General features: G+C 42.6%; 1 protein-coding gene across 14 annotated transcripts in view; it reads left to right on the forward strand.

Annotated features, from left to right (window-relative positions):
* Positions 1-23,364, forward strand: part of FAT3 (FAT atypical cadherin 3) — a 419,159-nt gene that overhangs the window by 74,520 nt on the left and 321,275 nt on the right. For all 14 annotated transcript variants that reach the window (XR_011737022.1, XM_071803302.1, XM_065832545.2 and 11 more), the window contains one exon: positions 18,683-21,994. Coding sequence is in view for 13 of the 14 variants with exons in the window: in XM_071803302.1 (XP_071659403.1) it covers positions 18,700-21,994 (3,295 nt within the window). In the remaining variant the exon portion in view is untranslated. The remainder of the gene's footprint in view (positions 1-18,682; positions 21,995-23,364) is intronic.

The following is a 23,364-nucleotide window of genomic DNA, read 5'->3' on the forward strand; positions in this document are numbered from 1 at the left end:
GGGGATGGACCCCTGGGGAAGTCTCCTGTGCAGGTCAAGGTGAGGTTTCCTGAGATGGGCAGCACAGGAACTGTGTGCTTTGCATCTTGGGGTGGTGTGTTATGGCAGCTCTCTAACTCTTGTCTTCATGTGAGCCTAATTTTGCTAAAAGTGGTGTCAGACTCTTTTTAATAAGACATTATAGTTTTGGCTTCGATTCTGGGGTTTCTTCCTCTCTTATGTGCATGTGTGAAACGCAAAGCATATTTAATGAGTGAATACTTCAAATGCTTCCAAATTAATTAAAAACAGTTCCACATCTGGAATAAATCCAATACCTTTCATGGATGGCTTCAACTTCATGGGTTTTCCCTCGTGTGAGAAGCCCTATGAATATCCTTGTGCGGGTGCTTGTGAAAGCCGGAGTGGCAGAATCCATCCAGGCTTATTTTACAAAAGACAGAGATCTGAAGCCCACAGAGATCAATGGGATCTTGGTCTTTATTCCAGCAGACTTTGGATAAGACCTAATAATATGCATAATCGTATAATATGATATGCTTATGCACAGTCAGATATTTTCAGGGTATCCCGTCTTGAAGGTAGCTGTGCAAGTCTTTAATTAAATGTGTTGTTTCTCCTGGTTCAACTGCTGTTTAAATTCATGCAGATTTCAGTGGGGCTTGAATCAGGCACCACAAACAAAAAAAAGCGTTTTTATAATGAACTTTTCTTCTTCTCCCTTCTCTGTCCCCAAGAGTAAATAAAATGATCAGATTTTTCTCTATGGGAATGTTGTGATTTAAACTGACACAACTAAGAGACCTAAAGATAGGCTTATTGCATAGATAAAAAATGCAGGGTTGGGTTGTTTGAACTGCATTAGCATCAGAATAAGAAATGGCAGGGCGAGTTGGCCGAGGTGGCCATGCACAACTGGGGAGGGTTGTTCTTTGGAAATCCTCCGAGCTGGGAATTATTTTCTAAGCCATAAATAAATAAATCTGTGTCCTGAGCAATTAATGAATACAGAAGTCTGGGCAACTTTAAGCTGTTTGGGATATTTAAAAAACCCATATGGTGCTTTTGTCAGTGTTGTTGATTTCAGTTTTTTTCCCCCTGTTATTTCCATTTTAAGGTGGGCTTTTTTTTTCCTTTATGTTTGCTGAAAGATGCTGATGAGAGTGTTTTTGCCAGCACACTTCTGTAAAACCGCTGTTAACTCCCACATCAGTTTCAGCATGTGTTCTACCAAAATGCTGCCCTTGAAACTTTTGATCCTCCAGATACAGATCAGGATTGCAGATGTCGTCGTGCTCCGAGTACCTCGTCTTTGGAGTTGTCCTCTGGCTGCTCGTGCTGGTCACTCCAGGGTTGCCAAGAAAATTCTGTTGCAAAGATCCCACTGTGAATGCATCTACAGCTTTTCTGGGGGAACTTGGTGTGTTTTACAGACCAAAACTAATTAAACCTCATGACATTCACGGCAGGCAGATAAGCATGAACTACAATAAGTAAGCTAAAACAGAGAGCGGTGGAAAGCTGAGCTTTCCCATGGCAGTGAGCAGTGACGTTCCTGTTGGACGGAGCCATAGGTGCCTTGTACCTCTGGAAACGAGGCTGCTGGTGACTTGACTGGGAGAGCGACCCTTTTGGAGATGGACTGTGGGGCCAGTTAATATTTGCAGTTTTTCGTTCCGCACTTGCCTTTTAGAGATCAAATCAGTTCAGATCCCCTCAGTGTTTCCTTGCTGGCGAGTTCTTGGTGAGTCTGCATAAGCAGCAGCAACTTGGAAGGTTATTGAAATGTCCCCTTGCCCTTCCAAACTTGACTTTTCTGAGTTAAACCAGCTTCGGTTGAAATCGTAACTTCTAAGTATAATTTTTTGTTAAGCAGAAAGTCCATGAGCTCTCACAGTGCTGACAGGTTTTCACCATTGCTGGGTTTTGACTTTGTTGGTGTAATGTTTCTAGTGGTTCCATCTCTGATGTGGCTTTTGAGAGAGGATTGATATGCTCAGCATTGCTGCTGTGGTCACTGCTGGTAGTGGGCAAAACAAAAACCAGTGCTGGTGAGGTGGGTGAGCTGGCAGGATGGTAAAATGGAGTGGGAATGGGAAAGTTCACTTGCTTTACTGGTTTGAGTGCACAGCTGCTTCAAGAGTACAAGAGGATGCCTTTAGAAAATAAAGTTTTTAGCCAGTCTGGTAACTGAGTTGTGAAATTATAGAGGGGAGTTAAAGAAAGCAATCTAAAGAGAAATCTGAAGAAGCATCAGATAATGATGGTACTATAAGCCAGACTTGCAGATCTACTGATACAATGCAGAAATTGCCATTAGGGCATGCTCTACAACTGGAATGTATTGACAAAAAGGGAGAAAAAAGGAGTTGCGAAAGAAAGCCGTGGCTCTCATTTCTATAGCCTTTTAAGAAAACATCTTAGGCATAGGAGCCAGCTAAAAAGGTTAATTGGGCAAGATCAGTTATTGTGGTGTGTGAAAGTGAGCTTCAGAGTCTGGGAGAAGAAAGCACCAGACAAAGCAGCGAGGTGTTTCGTGAGATGAAGCTGTTTGTGGTGGTGAGAAATGAGGATCAGCCCTGCACTTATCTGGAAGAGGGGAGGTGTAAGAAAAGTGGCAGCATTTACTGAAGATGTGAATGTTGTTTCAACGATGCAAGACCCCCCAAAACAGTGTGGGTGGAAAGAGAAGGGCAGACAAGTTGGCTTTGGATCTGTGTACAGAGGCAGTGAGGGTTACGCTGGGAAAGGAGTAAAGTTTGCGAAAACCAGAGAAACAAGGCACAAAAGAGGAGGCAGCAAGAAGACGATGGTGCCTTTTTTACCAAATCAGCACAGTGCCTGAGAGCATCCAAAAAGGTGACAGGGTTTTATGACTGTATGTGCCATCGGGCAGGGGCCGGCAGTCGAGTTATTCCAGCACTTGGCTGTCTCCACACTGGAAATACTGTGTTTAGCTTCCACTGCCTACCTATATAAAGAGTGTTACAGTCATGGAAAAGAATGAGCCTAAGGGAATGTAAAGGTCACGGAGAAAGATTACAGGGGCATCCGATGGAAGAAGCAGGGATGTTGAGGTATGTGCTCTTGTAAAGCTGTCACACATACTGGAAGGGAAGAATAACCAAAGGTCATCCATGAACCTGGGTGGAGCTGCTTTGGATTCTGTGGTGATTGCGTGGAATAAACTGCCACAGAAATCAGGAGAATATATGGATGCTTGCTGAAATTGAGCCTAAAAACTAGGGATTTGGCATGATGATCTAAGTGCTAACACCAAAAAGCAGGAGTTAATTTTGCATTGGCTTCCTCACTGTAGACGTGCCTGTCTTCCTAGGAAACATCCCTGAGAGCGAGTGTTGATACTGGAGCATAAGCATTAATTTTTAAATTAATTTTAATAATGTGACCATAAATCAGTTTGTGCTAGTGCTAATGAAATGAATTTCAGACCAACAGGCTCTGAGGAAGATCAGAGTTTCAGTATTTGTCCTATTGCGCATTCCAGTTTGCTGAGAAGTTGGAGCAAAGGACAGCATCGCTGATTCATTTGTTGCTGGTTATGCAGTTTAATTAGTGCCCATCATTACAGATTTCTGAACAACTCTCATGAAGGTGAATACGGGCTTAGAGAAATCTGCAACTCTGCAGAGGAACTCTGTAACCAGATGCTAAGAAGGGGCTGTTCATACACGGCAGACAAAAGGGGCCTTTATGCAAAAGTAGCTTGTTAGCTTTTTGTTTTTAAGCTGTAGCATGTCGAAGCGATCAGGGTGTCACACACTAATAAACTGGCCAGTCCCTCTAGAATAGACATTCTTGGTGGTGATTCAGAAAGTGCATTTATACAGTAGTCTCTAACTTCATTACCACGCTGTTTCCTTGGATACTGAGCATTTTGCATATAATTACAAGAGGGACGTTAACAATGCTTGGTGGTTCTAATGGCTTTAATAAAGTTTTTCATACGACTTGGATAATAATTCTCTTTTTCCTTTAATTTTCCATAGCAGAGAGGAAAAACAAAAGGAAGTGATTTTTTTCAGCTAATTTGCACAACTTCTTTTGAGCCAAGAACAGGTTTTATTTCATAAAGTGTGGAAATCCTGCATGCTATTTGTGGAATTATGTTGCTGAATGGGTTGTAAATAGGAGTTGAAGTGCTACTATTCATTGCAACATCAAATTCACACTGTTTGGGAACAATCTTACAATAGTAAAGAAAAAGCTGTTTAAATGCTGGGCAGTAAACAAAATTTGTTATGGGTGTGAAAGCATTTAAATACTTCATGTGTCTATTTAAGGCTTGAGTATTTTGATAGTGTTCAGTATGTTTCTCGAAGGTACTTTCTGCTCTTTACACACCATCTTGGTTGCCTCAGCTCCGGCTGTTGTTTGACAAACAGTTTGAGCTGCCATGGACATAGAAAAGATCCCTCCTGCCTGCCCCAGGCACCCATTCCCATCTCCCTCCCTCCCTCCCTTTTGTTCGCAGGCATATTTGCAATAGGGCAGCTCAGTCTCCAGTGAGAACAAAATCAACAGAAAATACAGGAAAAAAAAATAAGAAAAGGAAACAAAAAAAGGCAGGGGGGTGAGCCCCGGACATGCTTTGGTGGCCATGGTTGGTTATCGTGCCATAAAGTGATCACCAAGCTGTGGCATGAAATGATTGTGCCTGAATATAATTTGGCTTAGTTGTGCAGAGTGTCTGCAACTCTTGAGAAGAAGAAGCTGGTAGGAGTGTCAGGCTGCAATGCCCAGTGAGGTGAGGTGACATACGGTGACGTATGGTGACATACAGTGACCTACAGTGACATCAGATGACGCACCGTGGCTTGTGGCCCACGGCTGATCCTGCCCGTGAGGGTGCAGCTCGGTGTGTATTCCCTGTGTGCCCTGCAGCACGGCTGCTGGTTATGCTTTGCTGCAAGGGGTGCATTTGTATTTGCTTGAGGAATATCTGTTTGGGAGCAATATTTTTGCATGTCAAAAAAAATAAATGAAATGCTTTCATGTTCTTTGAGCCCCATTGGGCATTAGGATCTCCCCTGGAAACACCGCAACATGCATTTAAACCCTTAAATGACTGTAGCTGTCGCAGGCTCTGTAGTCACATGAGGTATGAGGGCAGCTGAGCATGATGAAATGGGCTATACGTGTATATATATACACCCCTGCTCACACTGGAAGTGTATGCACTTACTGAAAGCATTTTTTTAAGTTCGAACCTGTTTGTTGTATTTTTTTAGTGTTAGAACAGCTACTTCATGTTCCTACCGAAACTTTTTCTTCAGAGAAAAAAGATATTGTGTAGTACATTTAATAAAATATCAACATTTTTCCCAAAAGCTATAGAATACAGAATTTAATACAGTAGGGTTTCAGCCTAAATTCTACGGATGCATATGATGGGTCTTTTGCAGTACACTCAGTTTTATTGCAGTCCTCGTAGTGGCTTTCATATGCCAAAAGATATTGAGAGCCTTTTCTCAGAAAATTGCTATAGAAATATATTATAGACACAGACATTTTCTCCTTATCCATAATAATTTCACAAGCGAGACATGCTTCTTTTTTCCTCCTTCTGTATGGATTTGTAATTTTGCTGGGTGAGTATTAGTAAGCTGGTGCATTGCTATTTTATAAAGCTTAATTTTTTGCTCTATGCTTTCATCTTAAAAATACAGAGGAAACAGATTCAAATCAGGCAAAGTTATTCCTGATGATTTTGATCTTTGACCTGATGCTCTCTGGCACAGCTTTTTTTCTGTTTTTTACCTTTCTGGAGATTTGCAGGGGCCAGATTGAAATGACAGCTGACTTTCAATCCGTGCATTGAGGAGCTTGAGGAAAAACAGCTGTACACAAGTAGTGCCTTGCTATGTGAAACTTCATTTCCAGTTGAGCAACAAGCCTCACTGGGCATGAGCTGAAAGTTATTATTTAGGCTGGAGTCCTTTTTGTTTCAGCTGAGCGGCTTTCCCCATCTCTTGTCAGATGTGAAAAGGTAGGAAAATGGTGAGTGTGTGGCTGGGAGGCACATAGTGTGAGTTGGGTTCTGGAGGGTGCTCTAGGAGGAACATCCATGTGCCTCTTACAGGGGCCATCTCTGGGCACTGGGCACCAACACAGCACCTTTGGCATGGCCAGGAGCGGTAGAGCAGCTTGGCACACCCATGCCCGGGTTTTGGAGGTATCTGGTGGGATGATAACGGGGTTGCTGGCACTGCTTCCTCCCCTCCTGGTGCCCGAACAGGAGACGTGGAGCCAGCAGCTGATTGTGTTTCCAGGACGTGGATCAGCAGCTCGGGGAGGTGCGACCTGCCCCGTTTGCATTGGCGAGTGCTAAGTTGGATGTTCAGCATCATGTGATTTGAGGTGTCCACCTCACTAACACCTCCTCTGCTTGTCAGTGTGTAAAGGATGGGGTGGTTCCCATTAGGAAGATCTACCTGCTGGGGCTGTGGGAAGCTGGTGTGGCACCACCAATGCATGGGCTCCCAGCAATTGTGGAGAAGTCCAGACCAAGGAGGCTGGCAGCAAACTGGGGTGAGGTGTGGTGAAAGCACGGTCAGACGGACCAAGCTTGACCTTGTCTTGTGTATTTGGTGTGCATGTGGTGTTTGCTTTCTGTCCAGAATGTGAGAGTACAGACTTTGCGGCTTGACCTTGGGTTGCAGGTGGTCCTCACTCCAGCGGAGCAAACGGAGAAGGGTGAAGCATTAAGAGATGTGCCTGTTCTTCCCAGTGGCTGCTGTTTTCATCAATGTAATGGAATCTTGACACTGTTTTTCTTGTTATTATTATTACCCCTGCCTTACTGGTCTCTATTTCATAATCAGTGTCTCCTATTAACTTCTGAAGATCTACATGTAACTTTGAAGACTGAACCCAAATTCACAACCAGTGAATAAATGATGTATTTTCAGTGGTAGCCACTGCAGCGATGGTGAGAAACACAACCGTATGACCCTCCGTTTTGGAAATTTAGGGCAGGAATGCTGGTGAACACTGCTTTGTAGGGAAACCTTCCAGCCCGAAATTGTGCAGGTACAGAGGGCAGCGTAGCAAGACAATGAAAGCTGGCGGCTGGAGCATGTCTCCTATGTGACCTGGAGCAAAGGGCTTGAGATGTGGTGCCTGTTTGCTAACCTGAAAGTGGGCTGTGTGTGTGCACTTATCTGCCCTTCAGATACGTGTGGACATCGGGAGACTCGAGGGCACCACTGTCGGGGCTGGTGTGGGTGCTTTGCAGCCAAAACTCTTCTGACAGTCCATAGATGCAGGTGCTTCAGGGAAACCCTGTATCCTAAGGGGTTTTGGGAGGTAGATGTTTGAGGGAACATGCTTATCCCAAGGAGACCATGGAGCTCTATTAGGGAAGAGGGATTAAAAAGAACCCAACAAAACCAACTTTTTGTTTGGTTCGTTTTTATGTTTTTATATTATTTTGACATATGAAACTGGCTCATAAATGAAATTATCATCTTTCTGTGGTTCTGCCTCTAGCACCAAATATTTAAAAGGCACTTTCCAAGGAAATTATTGAAAATCTGCATTGAGATGCTTCATTTAATCTTGCATATGCTGTTTTCCATGAAGGTTTTTTCAACCGACACTGTGCAGTGGTGTCTGTCATTCTCCAGGACATAAGTAACTGCGGGGCTGTAGATGACTCTGTGGCTAACTGATGGCTTATGGGTAACCTCTTTTCTGGCACAGAAATAATGGGTTTTTTGTTCCTCCAGTTGAAATCCTGATGTGTTTTGATGTTTCTGATTTACATTTTCAGCACTGTCCCTGATACCGTTCAGTGTTCTGGGAATGGTCTTTAAACTTTGTGTTTATTTTGGATCATTGGTTTTCCACCAAACAAATATGTGATTAGCAATTAATGGGTTTGCTATAAATAAACAAAAGCGAACAGTTCAGCTTTAAATAGTGATCTCTGCTCTCTGGAGCTTTTAATTGGACTGTGCCTGCAAAATTGGACCTTTCCAAACACGCAACAGGCTTCGAGGGACTCCCAGCTGCGGCAGCTGAACTGGCCAAGTTGGAAAGCTGAAGCCGTAGTGGTTTGAGTTGATGTCCGGTGAGCTAAAAAGTGGTTATCATCCGAAATATCTTTGCGTGATCTGACCACTCAAGGGAGGCAGAAGCATGTGTGGTTTCAGTACAGGTAACTTGTCTGAATGCCATGACCTATTAGAGAGCAGTGTAGGGGAAAGAGACCTGGGGGTCCTGGTGGACAGCAGGATGACCATGAGCCAGCACTGGGCCCTTGTGGCCAGGAAGGCCAATGGCATCCTGCGGTGTGTTAGAAGGGGGGTGGTCAGTAGGTGGAGAGAGGTTCTCCTTCCCCTCTACTGTGCCCTGGTGAGACCACACCTGGAATATTGTGTCCAGGTCTGGGCCCCTCAGTTCCAGAAGGACAGGGAACTGCTGGAGAGAGTCCAGCGCAGGGCAACAAAGATGATGGAGTGGAGCATCACCCATATGAAGAAAGGCTGAGGGAGCTGGGTCTCTTTAGTTTGGAGAAGAGGAGACTGAGGGGTGACCCTGTTAATGTTTACAGATATATGAAGGGTGAGTGTCACGAGGATGGAGCCAGGCTCTTCTCGGTGGCAACCAATGATAGGACAAGGGGTAATGGGTACAAACTGGAACACGGGAGGTGGGACCAGAGGTTAATCTGTGCAGCCACAGCAGATCTCTCTGCCTGAGTGCCACCAGCACTCACTTATGTACATCAGAATTAGCATTTTAATAGACCCCATGCAAAATAATTGGTTTCAGCACCTTGCGTGGATTCAGGTACTTCCGGTGCAGATAGCAGTCCAAGGCCAGCTTTGATGGAAAGCTTTCTTCCTTGCAGTGCTTTGACTTTAGCACATGAGCTGGAAAGGAAATTTCTGTGTTTCTGTCCAGACTTTATTCAATTTAAGTCTGACTTCATCTACCATGCGCTGTCTACAGTGTGGATTCCACTTATCTGAGAGAAACTGTGATGTATTTGACCTAACGTATCTGTGCGTTGCTTCTTACTTAGGTTAACCAATTCCTTTGGCCTGATTTGGATGTAATTTTAAAAAGTGATGGCAATAGCTCTTTCTTTAAATGCTGCCTGTTTGAACAAACTGCATTTGAACAAACTGCTGGTTTTTTTCCACAGGAAGATTTAGAAAGCAGAAAGTGTATTCATCAATGTGGTAGCGGGGTTTTTTGGTTTTGTTTTGTGAATAGTTGTGGGCTTAGGATTGGTCCAAATTTTCTGAAGCTACTTTATCAGAGGGCCAGCAGGAGGCCATTTTTGGCGAGTTGTCTTTCAGAAAGGTGGTTGCTTCTCAGTGCCTGGAAATCAGACCCATGTAGACATCCCAAGCTGGTTGTAGTCAACTCAAGCGTGTTGCTCCAGAAGCAGAAGCAGCTCTGTGTTATCCCTATGGCACAGCAGCTGGTGCCAGAACCCTGCGGATTCCTGCCCTATTGAAATAAAAATGTTCACTCCCTAACCTAGGTTTCATTCTCAAATCTCAGACTTGTTGAGAATCTCAGTCAAAATATTTGCTCCTTGCTCTTCAAGCATGATCTCTCTTTATTGGAATGCGTCACAACCGTCTTGAAGAGAAATGGCATCGCGAACCCAATAATACAGTTCCTAGCCTCAATAAATAACATACTTTTTTTTTGTCTTTTTCTGTAGAATTGTAAGATTTATATGTTTATCGAGTAGTTGTTTTATTTAATTGTGTTGTTCATTTTTTTTTCCTTAATGGCACTGGGATGCATCCATATATCTTCTGATACTACACTTTTGACTTGACATGTCATAGTCATAGTGTTGGAAGGGACCACTAAAGATCATCTATTACAACCTGCTATTCTTTTTGCCTGGTCCCTCATTTTATGCTGTATTTTTTACATGGAACAATCAACTGGGAAGAAGCTTTTGTATATTCCTCTCTTCAACCACCCTTCTTTTGCCCATATAGAAAGGTCTGGAGCACTTGAGCTGCTCTACCTCCCCACACAGAGTGTCTGAGGGAGATATATAGTGTTTTTTCCCTCTGAGAGTAAAAGCTTACCCCAGTCCTTACACCTACATACCTATTATGGCCCTGGAAACAGTAGTTGTAAATCTCATAGACTTCTTTCTTACTATAAACTATACTGAAATAGTTTATACAAGCCCGTGCAAGCTGTCAGGAGGAGTATGTGCAGTATCCTGAACACAGAGCAGACCGGCTGCCCCGTCCGGCAGCGCCTGGATCCAGCGGGAATGGGTTTGCAGGAAAACCACCATGGAAGAGAGTGCAGGATGGGAACTGAGTCTCGTGTGGGAAAGGTGGGAGATGCTTTTCCAGCTGCTGGGACACCACATTTGCATCGGTGCTGCCCTGCGGCTCCCGTGGTGCCTATTCCATTGCTGTGTTGTACCGGGCTTTGTACAAAGTAGAGATCGTATTGCTCTAGGGTTTTGTACTAAAGACTCCCCAGTCTCTTTTGTATTTATTACTTGCGTTATAGCAAGGGTAACATAATTCTGCTGAAGTCCCAATGTCAGGGTGTGATCCTACCTGACAGAGTGTGGGCAGAGACCTTGCCCTGGGGGTTGTGGGATGCAGCTCTGCAAAGAACGGGCTATTCGGGGGGATTCACATTTTAATGTGTGGTGAACAGAGAGCTGGGGAAAGACCGGTGGTGTCAGGAGTGGGACTCACCAGTCCTGGATTTTTTACATTGACACTGTACCAAGAAAGAGCTTGCAAGCCAGGGGTCCTTGAATGAGGATCAAAGTGTATTTATGAGATAAACTTCAAAAAAAAAAAAGCCAAATAGCAAGAAATAGCATCCTTGAGTGTGTTTCATGAGGAAGCACATAGTCCCCGTGATCATAACTGGCTCATTTTGATCCTGCCCCAAAGCTTCCCTATTTTATAGTGATTAAGAAGCAGGAGCCTGGGGGGACTGGAGATACACAAAGCATGAAAAGTGGCAATCAGTCTTTGTTTCCCTTGGGGCAGACCACCAAGGGGCAAGCTCAAATCCCTTGTAAGGTGGCTCCCAGGAATTCCCTTTCAACAGATCTCGCATGGAGGTGAATTATTCCTCCCTGCTTCCCCACATACCATTTCCCCAAGCCAAATTTCATCCTCGAGGGGGAAGGGGGAGTCTGACAGACCCTTTGCACCCGCTCCGTGGGAAGACAAATGACACCTGGCTCCTGCTTGCAAGCATTTGCTGATGAAGTGATACTTGGCAAAAATTGGTGTTGCATGGAAAAATCCTCAGCACCTGCTAGCAAGACAAAGTTATTCATAACATGCGTCTGGGTGGCTAAATCTTCACTTCCTAGGGACAGCCTGGAATTACACTTGCTACATGCTGAGTGGCCTTTCTCCTGTGTGAAATTGTGTGCAGGCAGCAGGAGGATTTGCAGCTCTAAGGAAGGTCAGGATTTATAGCGCTGTCTCTTGCAAGGGCTTACTCTGCAGAAATGGTCATTTGGTCTTCATCTTCTCTTTTTGGGATAAGCACATCAAGATATGATCATATATATGGAAAATCATATTTATGTGCTCATTGGGGAGCAGGTAGCCCCATGAATATATCCCTTCTTGTAAATTTATCAGTATCAGTCAGGTTTGTTTTTGCGCCTGCCTAGAGTTGAAAACACATTTTTACTTCATTTCCGTGTGGCACAAATTTTAAGTTCTTAAACTATATTCTGATTTCTTGTCCTGACTGGTAAATTTTTAGACTTTCCCAGCTGGGTAAGTTATTGTGGAGTGCAGCTCAAGGAAGGTGTCTGACCAGAGAAAGTGATGTTTAAATGTGCTTTTTTCCCTTTTCTCATTTGACAACATGCTAGTTATATTGCCTGTGTAATGAGGGGAGAGTATAAGATCCATGGCTATCTCTAGTCTGTGACAGGTTTCCTGACTTTGTATTAAAACTCCTAGATTGCTATCTTCTGTATGCCTTAAATATGAATTTCCTTGAGTTTGGAAGAGTTTTCCGTAGTTCTGAACTATGAAATAGACTCCTTCTGGGAGAGGGCACTGATGAACTTGGCGTCCCACCTCCTTGTTGCAATATCAACGACAGATTGTAAAAAACATCTTTTCCTATCACTGGTGCAGCTTCATGTAAGGCTTAAATAGGTAACAACTGCAGACCAATCAAGAATGCTTCATTGCACCCTTTCTGCAGGTCCTCATGGCCTGGTCATGCAGAAGTTTTTGTGTAGGCAGGTTGCTGTTAGTGATATGAAGTAGCACGGAGAATAGAGGACTTCATTCAAGCACATGGATTTACCTGGGTGACAGACCTGTAGGTTTGGTGTTATGATGATTAGACCATAAAAACAGATAGGCTACTGCCAGTGTTGTTGTGTGAGTGCGTATGCCTCTATTAAAGAGCAGCATAGGGGAAAGGGACCTGGGGGTCCTGGTGCACAGCAGGATGACCATGAGCCAGCACTGGGCCCTTGTGGCCAGGAAGGCCAATGGCATCCTGGGGTGTGTTAGAAGGGGGGTGGTCAGTAGGTCGAGAGAGGTTCTCCTGCCCCTCTACTGTGCCCTGGTGAGACCACACCTGGAACATTGTGTCCAGTTCTGAGCCTCTCAGTTCCAGAAGGACAGGGAACTGCTGGAGAGAGTCCAGCACAGGGCAACAAAGATGATGGAGTGGAGCATCTCCCATATGAGGAAAGGCTGAGGGAGCTGGGTCTCTTTAGCTTGGAGAAGAGGAGACTGAGGGGTGACCCTATTAATTTTTACAAATATATAAAGGGTGAGTGTAATGGGTTCAAATTGGAACACAGGAGGTTCCACTTAAATTTGAGAAGAAACTTCTTCTCAGTGAGGGTGACAGACACTGGAACAGGCTGCCCAGGGGGGTTTTGGAGTCTCCTACTCTGGAGACATTCAAAACCCGCCTGGACACCTTCCTGTGTAACCTCATCTGGGTGTTCCTGCTCCGGCAGGGGGATTGGACTGGATGAGCTTTTGAGGTCCCTTCCAATCCCTGACATTCTGTGATTCTGTGAAAATGAGTGAAAGGAAGTAGTTACTTGTAAGATTGAGGTCACTTCCAGCAAAATCAGGATCTCCTGCTGCAGATGCATCACCTCACTACCTACTATTTTGACTTCATGTGCATATAAAGTTCATGTCCTTTTGCTTCCTAAAAAAGACCTTTATATTTTCAAATATACCTTTTTTTTTTCTGTAAAGCTGCCTATTTTCTAGATTTTAAATAGCTTCCCATTGAAAGAGAATTGTGACAACTCTCCTGAGATATTTCCAGATTTTAATATTTTTCCATACCATGCCGTCACACTTCTGCTCTAAGTGAGAAGGGACCTTCTCTTTCCCAACTTCTGCAGGAGGAATACCAATCAAAGTAAAAACTTTTAAACAAAGGTTTATTGACTCTGGTTTTTTTCCCTTGCACACAAGTGTATAAATGCCTTAACTCTTGGAAACTTGTCATCCAAAGTTGAGGAACTGTTTTTGTCCTCCCAGCCCAGAGGACCCTGTAGGTAAGAGCTCCACTGGGTCCTTGTGGCAAAGATGGAAGCTGAAGCACAGATTGGTTTGTTTTCTTTTTCAAAGGACCTGTAGAAAGTCTTAAATAGTTGTATTCTATTAGCTAGTCACATTGCCTAAGTTAATTTAAGGAAAAATCCTTATCTTATAGGCTGTAATTGGGCTGGAGGATAAGAAGGGAGAGAGGAAAATACTCTTTTTTTTCTATCGTGGCCTGCTAAGAGCTTATTCATTCTGTCTGCTGAAGACATTTACCCGCTATATTCCCTGTATTCTCTAAAAGACCTTTTGGCACTTTTAAAATATTTTCAGAGTTTACCCAAGAGGTATATGCATTGTTTTCTTTTTTGAGTATTTTATGATATGGAAATCTTTGGGATGAGAAGAATTAGCCTTGAGAGAGAGAATCAAACAAAGGATCGCACAGCACTTGTTTCATATCTGCACATTGAATTAGAGCCACAGTTTTGGTGTTCGGGAATGCTGGCAGATCCTGGGACTCGAGTCTTCCTTCCTGGTCTGGTGGGGTGTTATGTTTGGATGCAGCCCAGCTCAAGGTTGCCAGAGCTAAGATGAGAAAAAAGAATGACGCTCATACACCTCAACGATTCCTCTGAGGAGCACCAGCCAGCTACAGGTCTCTGCAGCTCTTCTGCACGGATTGGCTCACACAGTTAACCTTTGTTCAAGGAGCAAAGTGGCTGAGTGTAGAATTGAATGTTCAAGCTTATTTTAAAGACTGTTAAAAATCAAGACACACCATTCTATTTCTCCACTCCTTCCTTCCCATTTCAAGGCCAGAATATGTAATGTAAGCGTGGAAAGATGCTGTACTCCTACTTCGTCTTATCTTTTCACCTCCTCGGGTAGTTAGAATGAGGCTTTTTCTTTTAGTCTCTGTTCTTGCTAGAGCTGTTTCTTCAGCATAACCATGTTGAGCAGTACCAGGGGACTGGATTTTTGTTTTTTCTTTTAGTAGCTCCTGCCCAAACACTTCAAAATCAAGCACAAGTAATCACAACCTTTCTCTTCACTTGAAACCATAACATTTTTTTGACAAGAAGTGCCTTTAAAGAAATGCCTTTTAATTTACGGTGGGTTGCTTTGTACTTTGTTTCTGTAACCTATCACATTACATTTCCTGTGCGTTGAATATGTATGTATTATGAGCTCTTAAAAACAAATATCCCAGAAGAAAGGAATTCAGTAAATGAATAAAACATTCTTGGGTAGCCCAAGTGGCAGTTTAATAGCTCATCCATTGGGACTTTCAAATAATATAACGATGATGGCCATATAAGTATATGGATAGATGAAAAACTTCGATGAGGAGCTTGTTACAACTCTGCATACCACATCTGAAATGAAATCAAACTCTGAAAGTGCTGCCTGATGTGAAGGTCCAGTTTTTCCAGAGGCAACCCTGAAATTATACCTAAAAATGTATGTTTGTGTATACACATATATATACATAACTAAAACGCACGTTCACAAAGACACACATACACACACATGCATATGTTATTTTTAGGTTGCATTTAGTGTTTCAGGACCAATCCTGATTGCACTGAATGACTACAACTTTTTTTTTGGTAGACTTGACGTGACTGGATTTACAGCAGTGTATTTGAGATTAGACTTTAGACCTGGCTTTCTCTGAAAATAAATAGATAAATGGAATGGCAGCATAAGGTTGTCATGTTATATTGCTTGGGATATACACAACTTTTTCATTAGGTTCACCTAATCACATAGCTTTGTAAATATCTGCTTTGATGCCCGGTTACCCTGGCATTCTGTAACCTTGGGTACGGCTAACCTAAAAGTAAAGTTTTAAATCATTTTTGCTTGTAGTAATGTATTTGTCAGGAAAACTGATTTCTGGTTATGATAGACCTGGAAACCTGATATTGGTGGCCATGAATGACAGAGAGAAACCAACTCAGGCTGAACTACAGTGTGGACAGGAGAAACTAGACCACCAAATGAGACATAAATGGGATAATATGATTTATTTAATTACTTCAAAGAGACCTATTTCTGGGAAGCTGCTGAGCTGTGATGAAATAAAGTCTGGGTTCTTATATGAAATGTAATATCAGTCTCCATCACAAGCCAGCAGAAATTTGCTTTCTCTTAGCTGTGCGGAGAGGCTGGTATTGCCGTGCAGACAGAGGATGCTGAAGTGCTCTTGGTGAAAGGCAGCAAAAAAGATTTGTCTGTTGAGTATTTTAATAATGCCACTTCACAGAATAGGCACAGCCCTTTATTTTGTTATGAGTTGGGTCTCATTAGAATTTCTCATTCCCCTTGGCTGGCTTTTACTCAGGAGCGTACTATATATCGGTTGTATTTTCTACTTGAGAGCATCGTCTCCCACGCCAGGCTGAAGCAGCAGCTTTTAGTGGCAGCGCTCAAAGTGATTCACACAAAGCCCCATGAAAATAAGGGACTTTGGTATTGTCACACTGGTGGATTAAGTTGATGAATGTTTACTGTGCTGAAAAAATAAGATGCTGCTACTCTGATCTTGCGGTTGAATGAAATGGCAACAACAATAAGTAAATCTTTCCTTGCTGAAGTAGAAAAATACAGTCCTGGGTCATCTGGAGATCCACTTGAGCATGGGGAGAACTGGTCCCTCATGTGCACAAAACATGTTGGAGATCTGTACATATTCGATGTAGAAACTGTGTGGGTTCAAGTGTAAGTCACAGGACTCGCATGATACGAGCACAACAATTGAGCCGCATATTCAGAAAAGGACCTGCCACCTGTAGCTCTGTGGGGAATTGCCAGTTACTTGGGAATGCAAGTCCTGGAGCTGATATATTACATTTTCATTTTCAAGGAGTTTCCTTTTCTGTGTTGGTATAATAGAAAATAAAAAAAGAAGGAAACAAAACAGGAAGAGAACTGCATGTGAAAATAAGTGTATCGAAAGATGAGTGCCTTGACAAATTCATCAGATTGATTAATGCTTTAAGCAATGGGATATAGACTGTGGGATCAGGAAGTTAAGTGTTTTGTGTGAACATTCTAACATCAGAGCAATAAATTGATTATCATTCATACTTAAAAGTGCAATAGTCATTCAGTTATATTGGAAGTGATAACTAAGATGAATTCATTTTCCAAAATTTGCACACAATTTATGAATCTCCTAGGGCATGTGGAAATCAGGTTGGAAATTTAAATTAATCCCTGTCATTATCGACAGCTTTTCCTGTCCTTTGCCACTCTGTATTCTAGCTTGGAGAAAACTACGTTTTCAAGCAGCTTTTAAATGACAATGAGAACAATGTATGTGTGCAGTGGGTCTTTCCACAATTGCCTTTTAAAATCGATTTTTGTGATTTTCACGAGTAGCAGTGAATGTACTCTGTGACAAAGAAGCTTATTCACACTGTCTCACTGTAAGCACCTGCCTGGTTTCCTCAGGCTCCTTTCCTCTCCTTTTAGTGGGAAGCAATAAGCAGGAGCCTGGTTCACAGCTTCTGCAGCACCATCCAGCAACCTTCAGCTGGTGTCTCTGCTCACCTTGTCTCCATTTGAACTCCCAATTTACATCTCTGAAGTGAGAATCTGGGACTATTCCACAACAGGACTGTGTGGTGAAACTTCAAATCTTCCCCAAATGCCTGGCTATGAATTGCATTTGAATACTTAAATTTATAATGAGCCTTTCGAAATCAACGGACAGGCTCTTACTGCTTTCAGGTGGCTGGAGAGGGACAAGAGCCTGGAACAGGCTGCCCAGAGAGCTTGTGGAGTCTCTTTCTCTGGAGACATTCAAACCCACCTGGACACATTCCTGTGTGATCTGCTCTGGTGAACCTGCTTTAGCAGGTGGGTTGAACTGGATGATCTCCAGAGGTCCCTTCCAACCCCAACCATTCTGTGATCCCGTGAAACTGGGTTGAGTCAGACTGCTGGCAATGGGGCTGGGCACCTTATGTGTAGCCAAATTCTGCTTGGGGTTGCCAAAGTGGAATGTGGTGGAAGCTGAAATTCACTCCAGGCAAGAATGTGTTTCCACTCTTGCTGGTCAGGTAGCCCATTGGCAGCAGGATGGGTGGTGGACTGGAGGGGGTCTTGGCCTTTCTGAGTTTGGGATGACAGTAGTACCCAGAGAATGAGGCATTTATTGCATATAGAGAAAAAATGTTGATCCATGTTATAATTTAGGGTATGTTGCCCTGTGGATTTGGTGTAAAGTGGTGACCATAATTACAGATGCATTGTGATACATATGCAAGGGTAGAATTAAGTCCTATGGGCTATATCGACTGTGCTTTTTCCTAACCCGAGTCTTCACCTGGCAGCTTTATCAAGCAGTATTATTTTCTTTGTTTTATTTTGCCTGTTCTTAGTATCTGGGTATGCGTATGCATATGTATATGTGTATGTAATTTCATTTAATTAGCTATAATTCTTCCGTAATTTTGATTTTTCTGTAAGTATCTGTAATTAAAGTACCATCTAGGTAGTGATTTTTATGTACTACTTGGTTTTAGTGGCTCAAATTTCAGCAACCATGTGATTTTTCTTAACTATCCATAAAAAAAACCTGATAACATTTGACTATCGCAGTGGTAGATACATAATGAAAATCCTGTCTCCTTTCCAAGTGCTGGGAGTAAAAATGAGTTTTCCAGTATGCTCTGAAAGCAAACTACTTAAGCTTAGTTGGAGCTACTGGTAAATAAATGGAATAATTTCTGTATGTGGTTCATCCTCTCAGATAAATTTATTCAAATTTGTGTGTCTTATTTTAGATTTTTTTCCACTGTGATTATTATTCTGGACTCTCTGCATGCGTGTACAGATGTGATAGGGTCTCATAGGTTTTTTTAATGTTAAAAAAGTGTATATACATGCATATGTATATGTATATTTGCATGTATGTGTGAATTGCACACTCACACATATGTAAAAATACAATTGAAAACTCATATTTTTGTGTGCGCATATATAATGTTCTCATTTTTTTTAATTAAATATGCAGTGAATAGCTATTGCATGTATTTTATTTCTAATTAAAAATCGGATAAGTAATTTTTAGATGACACTTTGCAGTTTTTATGTCTTGATCAACCGTTTCCTGTTTTCTCTCTCTGTCCCAGGGTGAAGGAACGATGTGATGGAGGTGAACATGGGCTGCTGGTCAGGCTCACGGCCACCTCCGTCATGCCTTGCCCTTCTGGTGATCAAGCTCCTGGCCTCTGTTTGCCAGGTAGCTCACGGGACCACCCCGCTTGGCTTTCACTTCACACATTCCACTTACAACGCTACGGTGTACGAGAATTCTGCAGCCAGGACCTATGTCAACAGTCAAACGAGGATGGGCATTACCTTGGCTGACCTCTCATGGGATATCAAGTACAGGATAGTGTCTGGTGACGATGAGGGCTTTTTTAAAGCAGAGGAAGTCATCATTGCTGACTTTTGCTTCCTAAGAATAAGGACTAAAGGTGGGAATTCTGCTATTTTGAACAGAGAAATCCAGGACAACTATTTATTGATGGTGAAAGGGTCTGTCAGAGGAGAGGACTTGGAAGCATGGACAAAAGTGAACATCCAGGTTTTGGATATGAATGACTTAAGACCTTTGTTTTCACCAACCACATATTCTGTCACGATAGCAGAAAGCACTCCTTTGAGGACTAGCATTGCACAGGTGACTGCAACAGATGCAGATATTGGGTCCAATGGTGAATTTTATTATTACTTCAAAAACAAAGTTGATCTCTTCTCAGTTCATCCTACGAGTGGCGTTATCTCCTTAAGTGGCCGGTTAAACTATGATGAGAAAAACAGATACGATCTTGAGATTCTGGCTGTGGACCGTGGAATGAAGCTTTATGGAAACAATGGCGTAAGCAGCACTGCCAAGCTTTATGTTCACATTGAACGTATAAATGAACATGCCCCAACGATAAATGTAGTAACCCACATTCCCTTCCCATCAGACAAGGAACCTACCTATGCAGTTGTTAACATTGATGACCTAGATGAAGGAGCCAATGGTGAAATAGAATCTGTTTCTATTGTGGCTGGAGATCCGCTAGAGCAATTCTTCCTGACTAAAGAAGGTAAATGGATGAATGAGTATAAAATCAAAGAAAGAAAGCCTATTGATTGGGACAGCTTCCCATATGGTTATAACCTGACTCTCCAAGCCAAGGACAAAGGATCTCCTCAGAAATTTTCTGCAGTCAAACTGGTCCACATTGCTAGTCCCAGGAAAGAAAGTATCCCCCTGAAGTTTGAAAAGGAAGCGTATGATGTTTTGATCAGTGAATTTTCACCTCCTGGTGTGGTGGTTGCAGTAGTTAAGCTGATGCCTGAACCACAGGGTGTGGAATATAGGATATCTCCAAGTGAGGATGCCAAGTATTTTAAGATCAATCCCAACACAGGCCTTATTACTGCTGCTCGTTCTTTGAAAATCGTTGATAAGGAACTCTATGAATTAGAGGTATATACAAACAAAGGTGATGATTTAAAAGCAGAGGTTACTGTCAGGTTAGAAGATGCCAACGATCACACTCCGGAGTTCCAGCAGGCCTCCTACAGCTCGTTTGTCAACGAAAGCGTCCCTGTGGGGTCTAGCGTGTTGGCAGTTTCAGCCGTTGATAAAGATAGGGGAGAAAATGGATACATAACATACAGCATTGCCAGTCTGAACTCACTACCGTTTACAATAAACCAGTTTACAGGTGTCATCAGCACATCTGAAGAACTGGATTTTGAGTCCTCACCAGAAAGCTACAGGTTCATTGTGAGAGCTTCTGACTGGGGTTCTCCCTACCGCCATGAAAGTGAGGTGAATGTCACCATCTACATAGGCAATGTCAATGATAACAAACCCCTTTTTGAAAAAGTGGCGTGTCAGGGAGTGATTTCTTCCGATTTTCCTGTTGGTGGTCATATCACTGCTGTTTCTGCAATAGACATAGATGAGTTAGAGCTTGTGAAGTACAAAATAGTCTCTGGAAATGAACTTGGCATTTTTTATTTAAATCCTGACTCTGGTGTCCTGCAACTGAAAAAATCTCTAGTTAATTCTGGCATAAAGAACAGCAATTTTGGCCTTAAGATAACAGCAACTGATGGAGAGAACTTTGCTGATGCTATGTTTGTTAATATTTCAGTAGTCCATGGGAAAGCGTCTTCAAAGACCTTTAGCTGTAGAGAAACTAGAGTTGCTCAGAAGCTAGCAGAGAAATTACTCAAAAAGGCAAAAGCAAATGTGAAGCTGAATTTGGAAGATGGTTTTCTTGATTTTTATTCGGTGAACAGGCAGGCACCACATTTTGACAAATCCTTCCCTACTGATGTAAAGGTTTCAGAGGATCTGCCAGTTGGTGCCACCATCCTGAGGATAAAAGCCTATGATGCAGACTCAGGTTTTAATGGCAGAGTACTTTATACAATTTCTGATGGTAACGTAGATAGTTGTTTCAACATTGACATGGAGACAGGAGTACTTAATGTTCTTATGCCCTTGGACCGTGAAAAAACAGACCTCTATCTCCTTAATATTACAATTTATGATTTAGGTAATCCACCAAAATCTGCGTGGAGACTGTTGACTGTCACTGTGGAGGATGCAAATGATAACAAGCCTGTTTTTTTACAGGACAGTTACTCAGTTAATATTTTAGAAAGTACAAGTCTTCTCACAGAGATTATCCAGGTAGAAGCCAGAGATAAAGACCTAGGATCTAATGGTGAAGTGACTTACTCAGTACTGACAGACACCCAGCAATTTGCTATCAACAGTTCCACGGGAATGGTGTATGTGGCCGATCAACTAGATCGGGAATCAAAAGCAAACTACACACTGAAGATTGAGGCTAGGGACAAAGCAGAGAGTGGTCTTCAACAGTTCTCCATTGTGCCTCTGAAGGTTTTTTTGGATGATGTCAATGATTGCTCTCCAGCCTTCATACCATCCAGCTACAACGTGAAGGTCCTTGAGGACCTACCGGTCGGTACTGTCATAGCGTGGTTGGAAACTCATGATCCAGATCTTGGTTTGGGAGGCCAAGTCCGTTACTCGCTGGTGAACGATTACAACGGGCGGTTTGAGATAGACAAAGCGAGCGGCGCCATCCGCTTGAACAAGGAGCTCGATTATGAGAAGCAGCAGTTCTACAACCTGACCGTGCGTGCAAAGGACAAGGGGCGCCCGGTGTCTCTCTCTTCTGTTTCTTTTGTGGAAGTCGAAGTGGTGGATGTTAATGAAAATCTCTATACCCCCTATTTTCCTGACTTCGCTGTCATTGGATCTGTAAAGGAAAACTCCCGCATTGGTACAAGTGTTCTACAAGTTGTTGCTCGAGACGAGGACTCCGGAAGGGATGGAGAGATCCAGTATTCCATCAGAGATGGCAGCGGCCTGGGGAGATTCAGCATAGATGAAGAAACTGGTGAGTTTTGTTTCTAATTTCCTTTTCCCTTCCTAGAGGTTTTTGCAAAAGCAAAGCTTAAGCATAATTATTTTCTACCCTAACAAGGAGTTCAACTCTTCTTAACAGGCGAGATAAAATCATAAATAAGGATTTTCCAGGCACAGCAATGACATGATTTAATTACCTGGTTACATTCATCACTCTGTGGGTGTGAAATAATACACATTCCTTTTCAGCAGCTCTGTGATGACTTCATTTAGAAAGCAGTGATAGTTACAGAATGACTCACTTCCAGTCACTGTGTTATCTGCTGGTCCTTTTAAATTACTCAGGTCGCCTCCACAAAGCCACAACACTCTTGACCTTGAATGCGGTGTTTAAACCCAATGAAAGGAAATAAGGAGCATGAAACAAGGATTATTTAATCCTAAATCCTGTTTGTGGTTTTGTTATTATTGTTGGTGGGAATAATTTTTCATAGGAGTTAGCAGGCTGGAATGATATGCCATTCTGTATAATACTCTTTCTTGTAGCACCATGTTTATCAATGTTGGTATACTTGTGTAGAGGTAGAAACAGGCAACGGGCACAGACTGAAGCATAGGAGGTTCCATCTGAATGTGAGGAGAAATTTCTTTACTTTGAGGGTACCAGAGCCCTGGAACAGGCTGCCCAGAGAGGCTGTGGAGCCTCCTTTTCTGGAGACATTCAAACCCACCTGGACACATTCCTGTGTGATCTGCTCTGGTGAACCTGCTGTAGCAGGTGGGTTGGACTGGATGATCTCCAGAGGTCCCTTCCAACCCCAACCATCCTGTGAAATACAGGGAAAGATGGTACCTGTAAACCAACTGCATGAGCTTTCATTTGGAAGTAGTAGGATATGAACCTTGGTGTTAGAAAACAGTATTAATAGAGTGAAGAATTTCAAGATGTTGAACTTCACTGCTGTGCCACCCTATTGGAAAAGCTGAGTGTTTAAATGCCTGATATCTGTAGGGAGTAATGGTGCAGGTGTGGTACTAGAAGTAGTGAGGAAATTAGAAAATATTAGTCAACAGTTTCAGAAATTATGTTGCATATGTTAGGTCTGTGGGCTTACTGTGGTTTGAGCAGACTTTGTATGTCTTTTTCTAAAGCTTTTAATTGAGAATGTGGTATTAAAACATAAGATTAAAATGTATGTTTTGGCAAAATCAAACTGTTTAATCAAATGTCAACTTTCTAAACTGAACATTATGAAAAACAGACGACATTGCAAATGCTGTGGATCGCGTCTGAGCATAAGCAGTGAAAAATATTTTTACTCTGTTTGTGCTATAGTCTTTCTGCTGCAGCTGTGCACAGATGATACAGTCAAAACCTTGTGTCCAGAAACATCAGACTTG

This window comes from Patagioenas fasciata, chromosome 1, assembly GCF_037038585.1.
Source record: "Patagioenas fasciata isolate bPatFas1 chromosome 1, bPatFas1.hap1, whole genome shotgun sequence".
In the NCBI taxonomy this organism is placed as follows: domain Eukaryota; kingdom Metazoa; phylum Chordata; class Aves; order Columbiformes; family Columbidae; genus Patagioenas; species Patagioenas fasciata.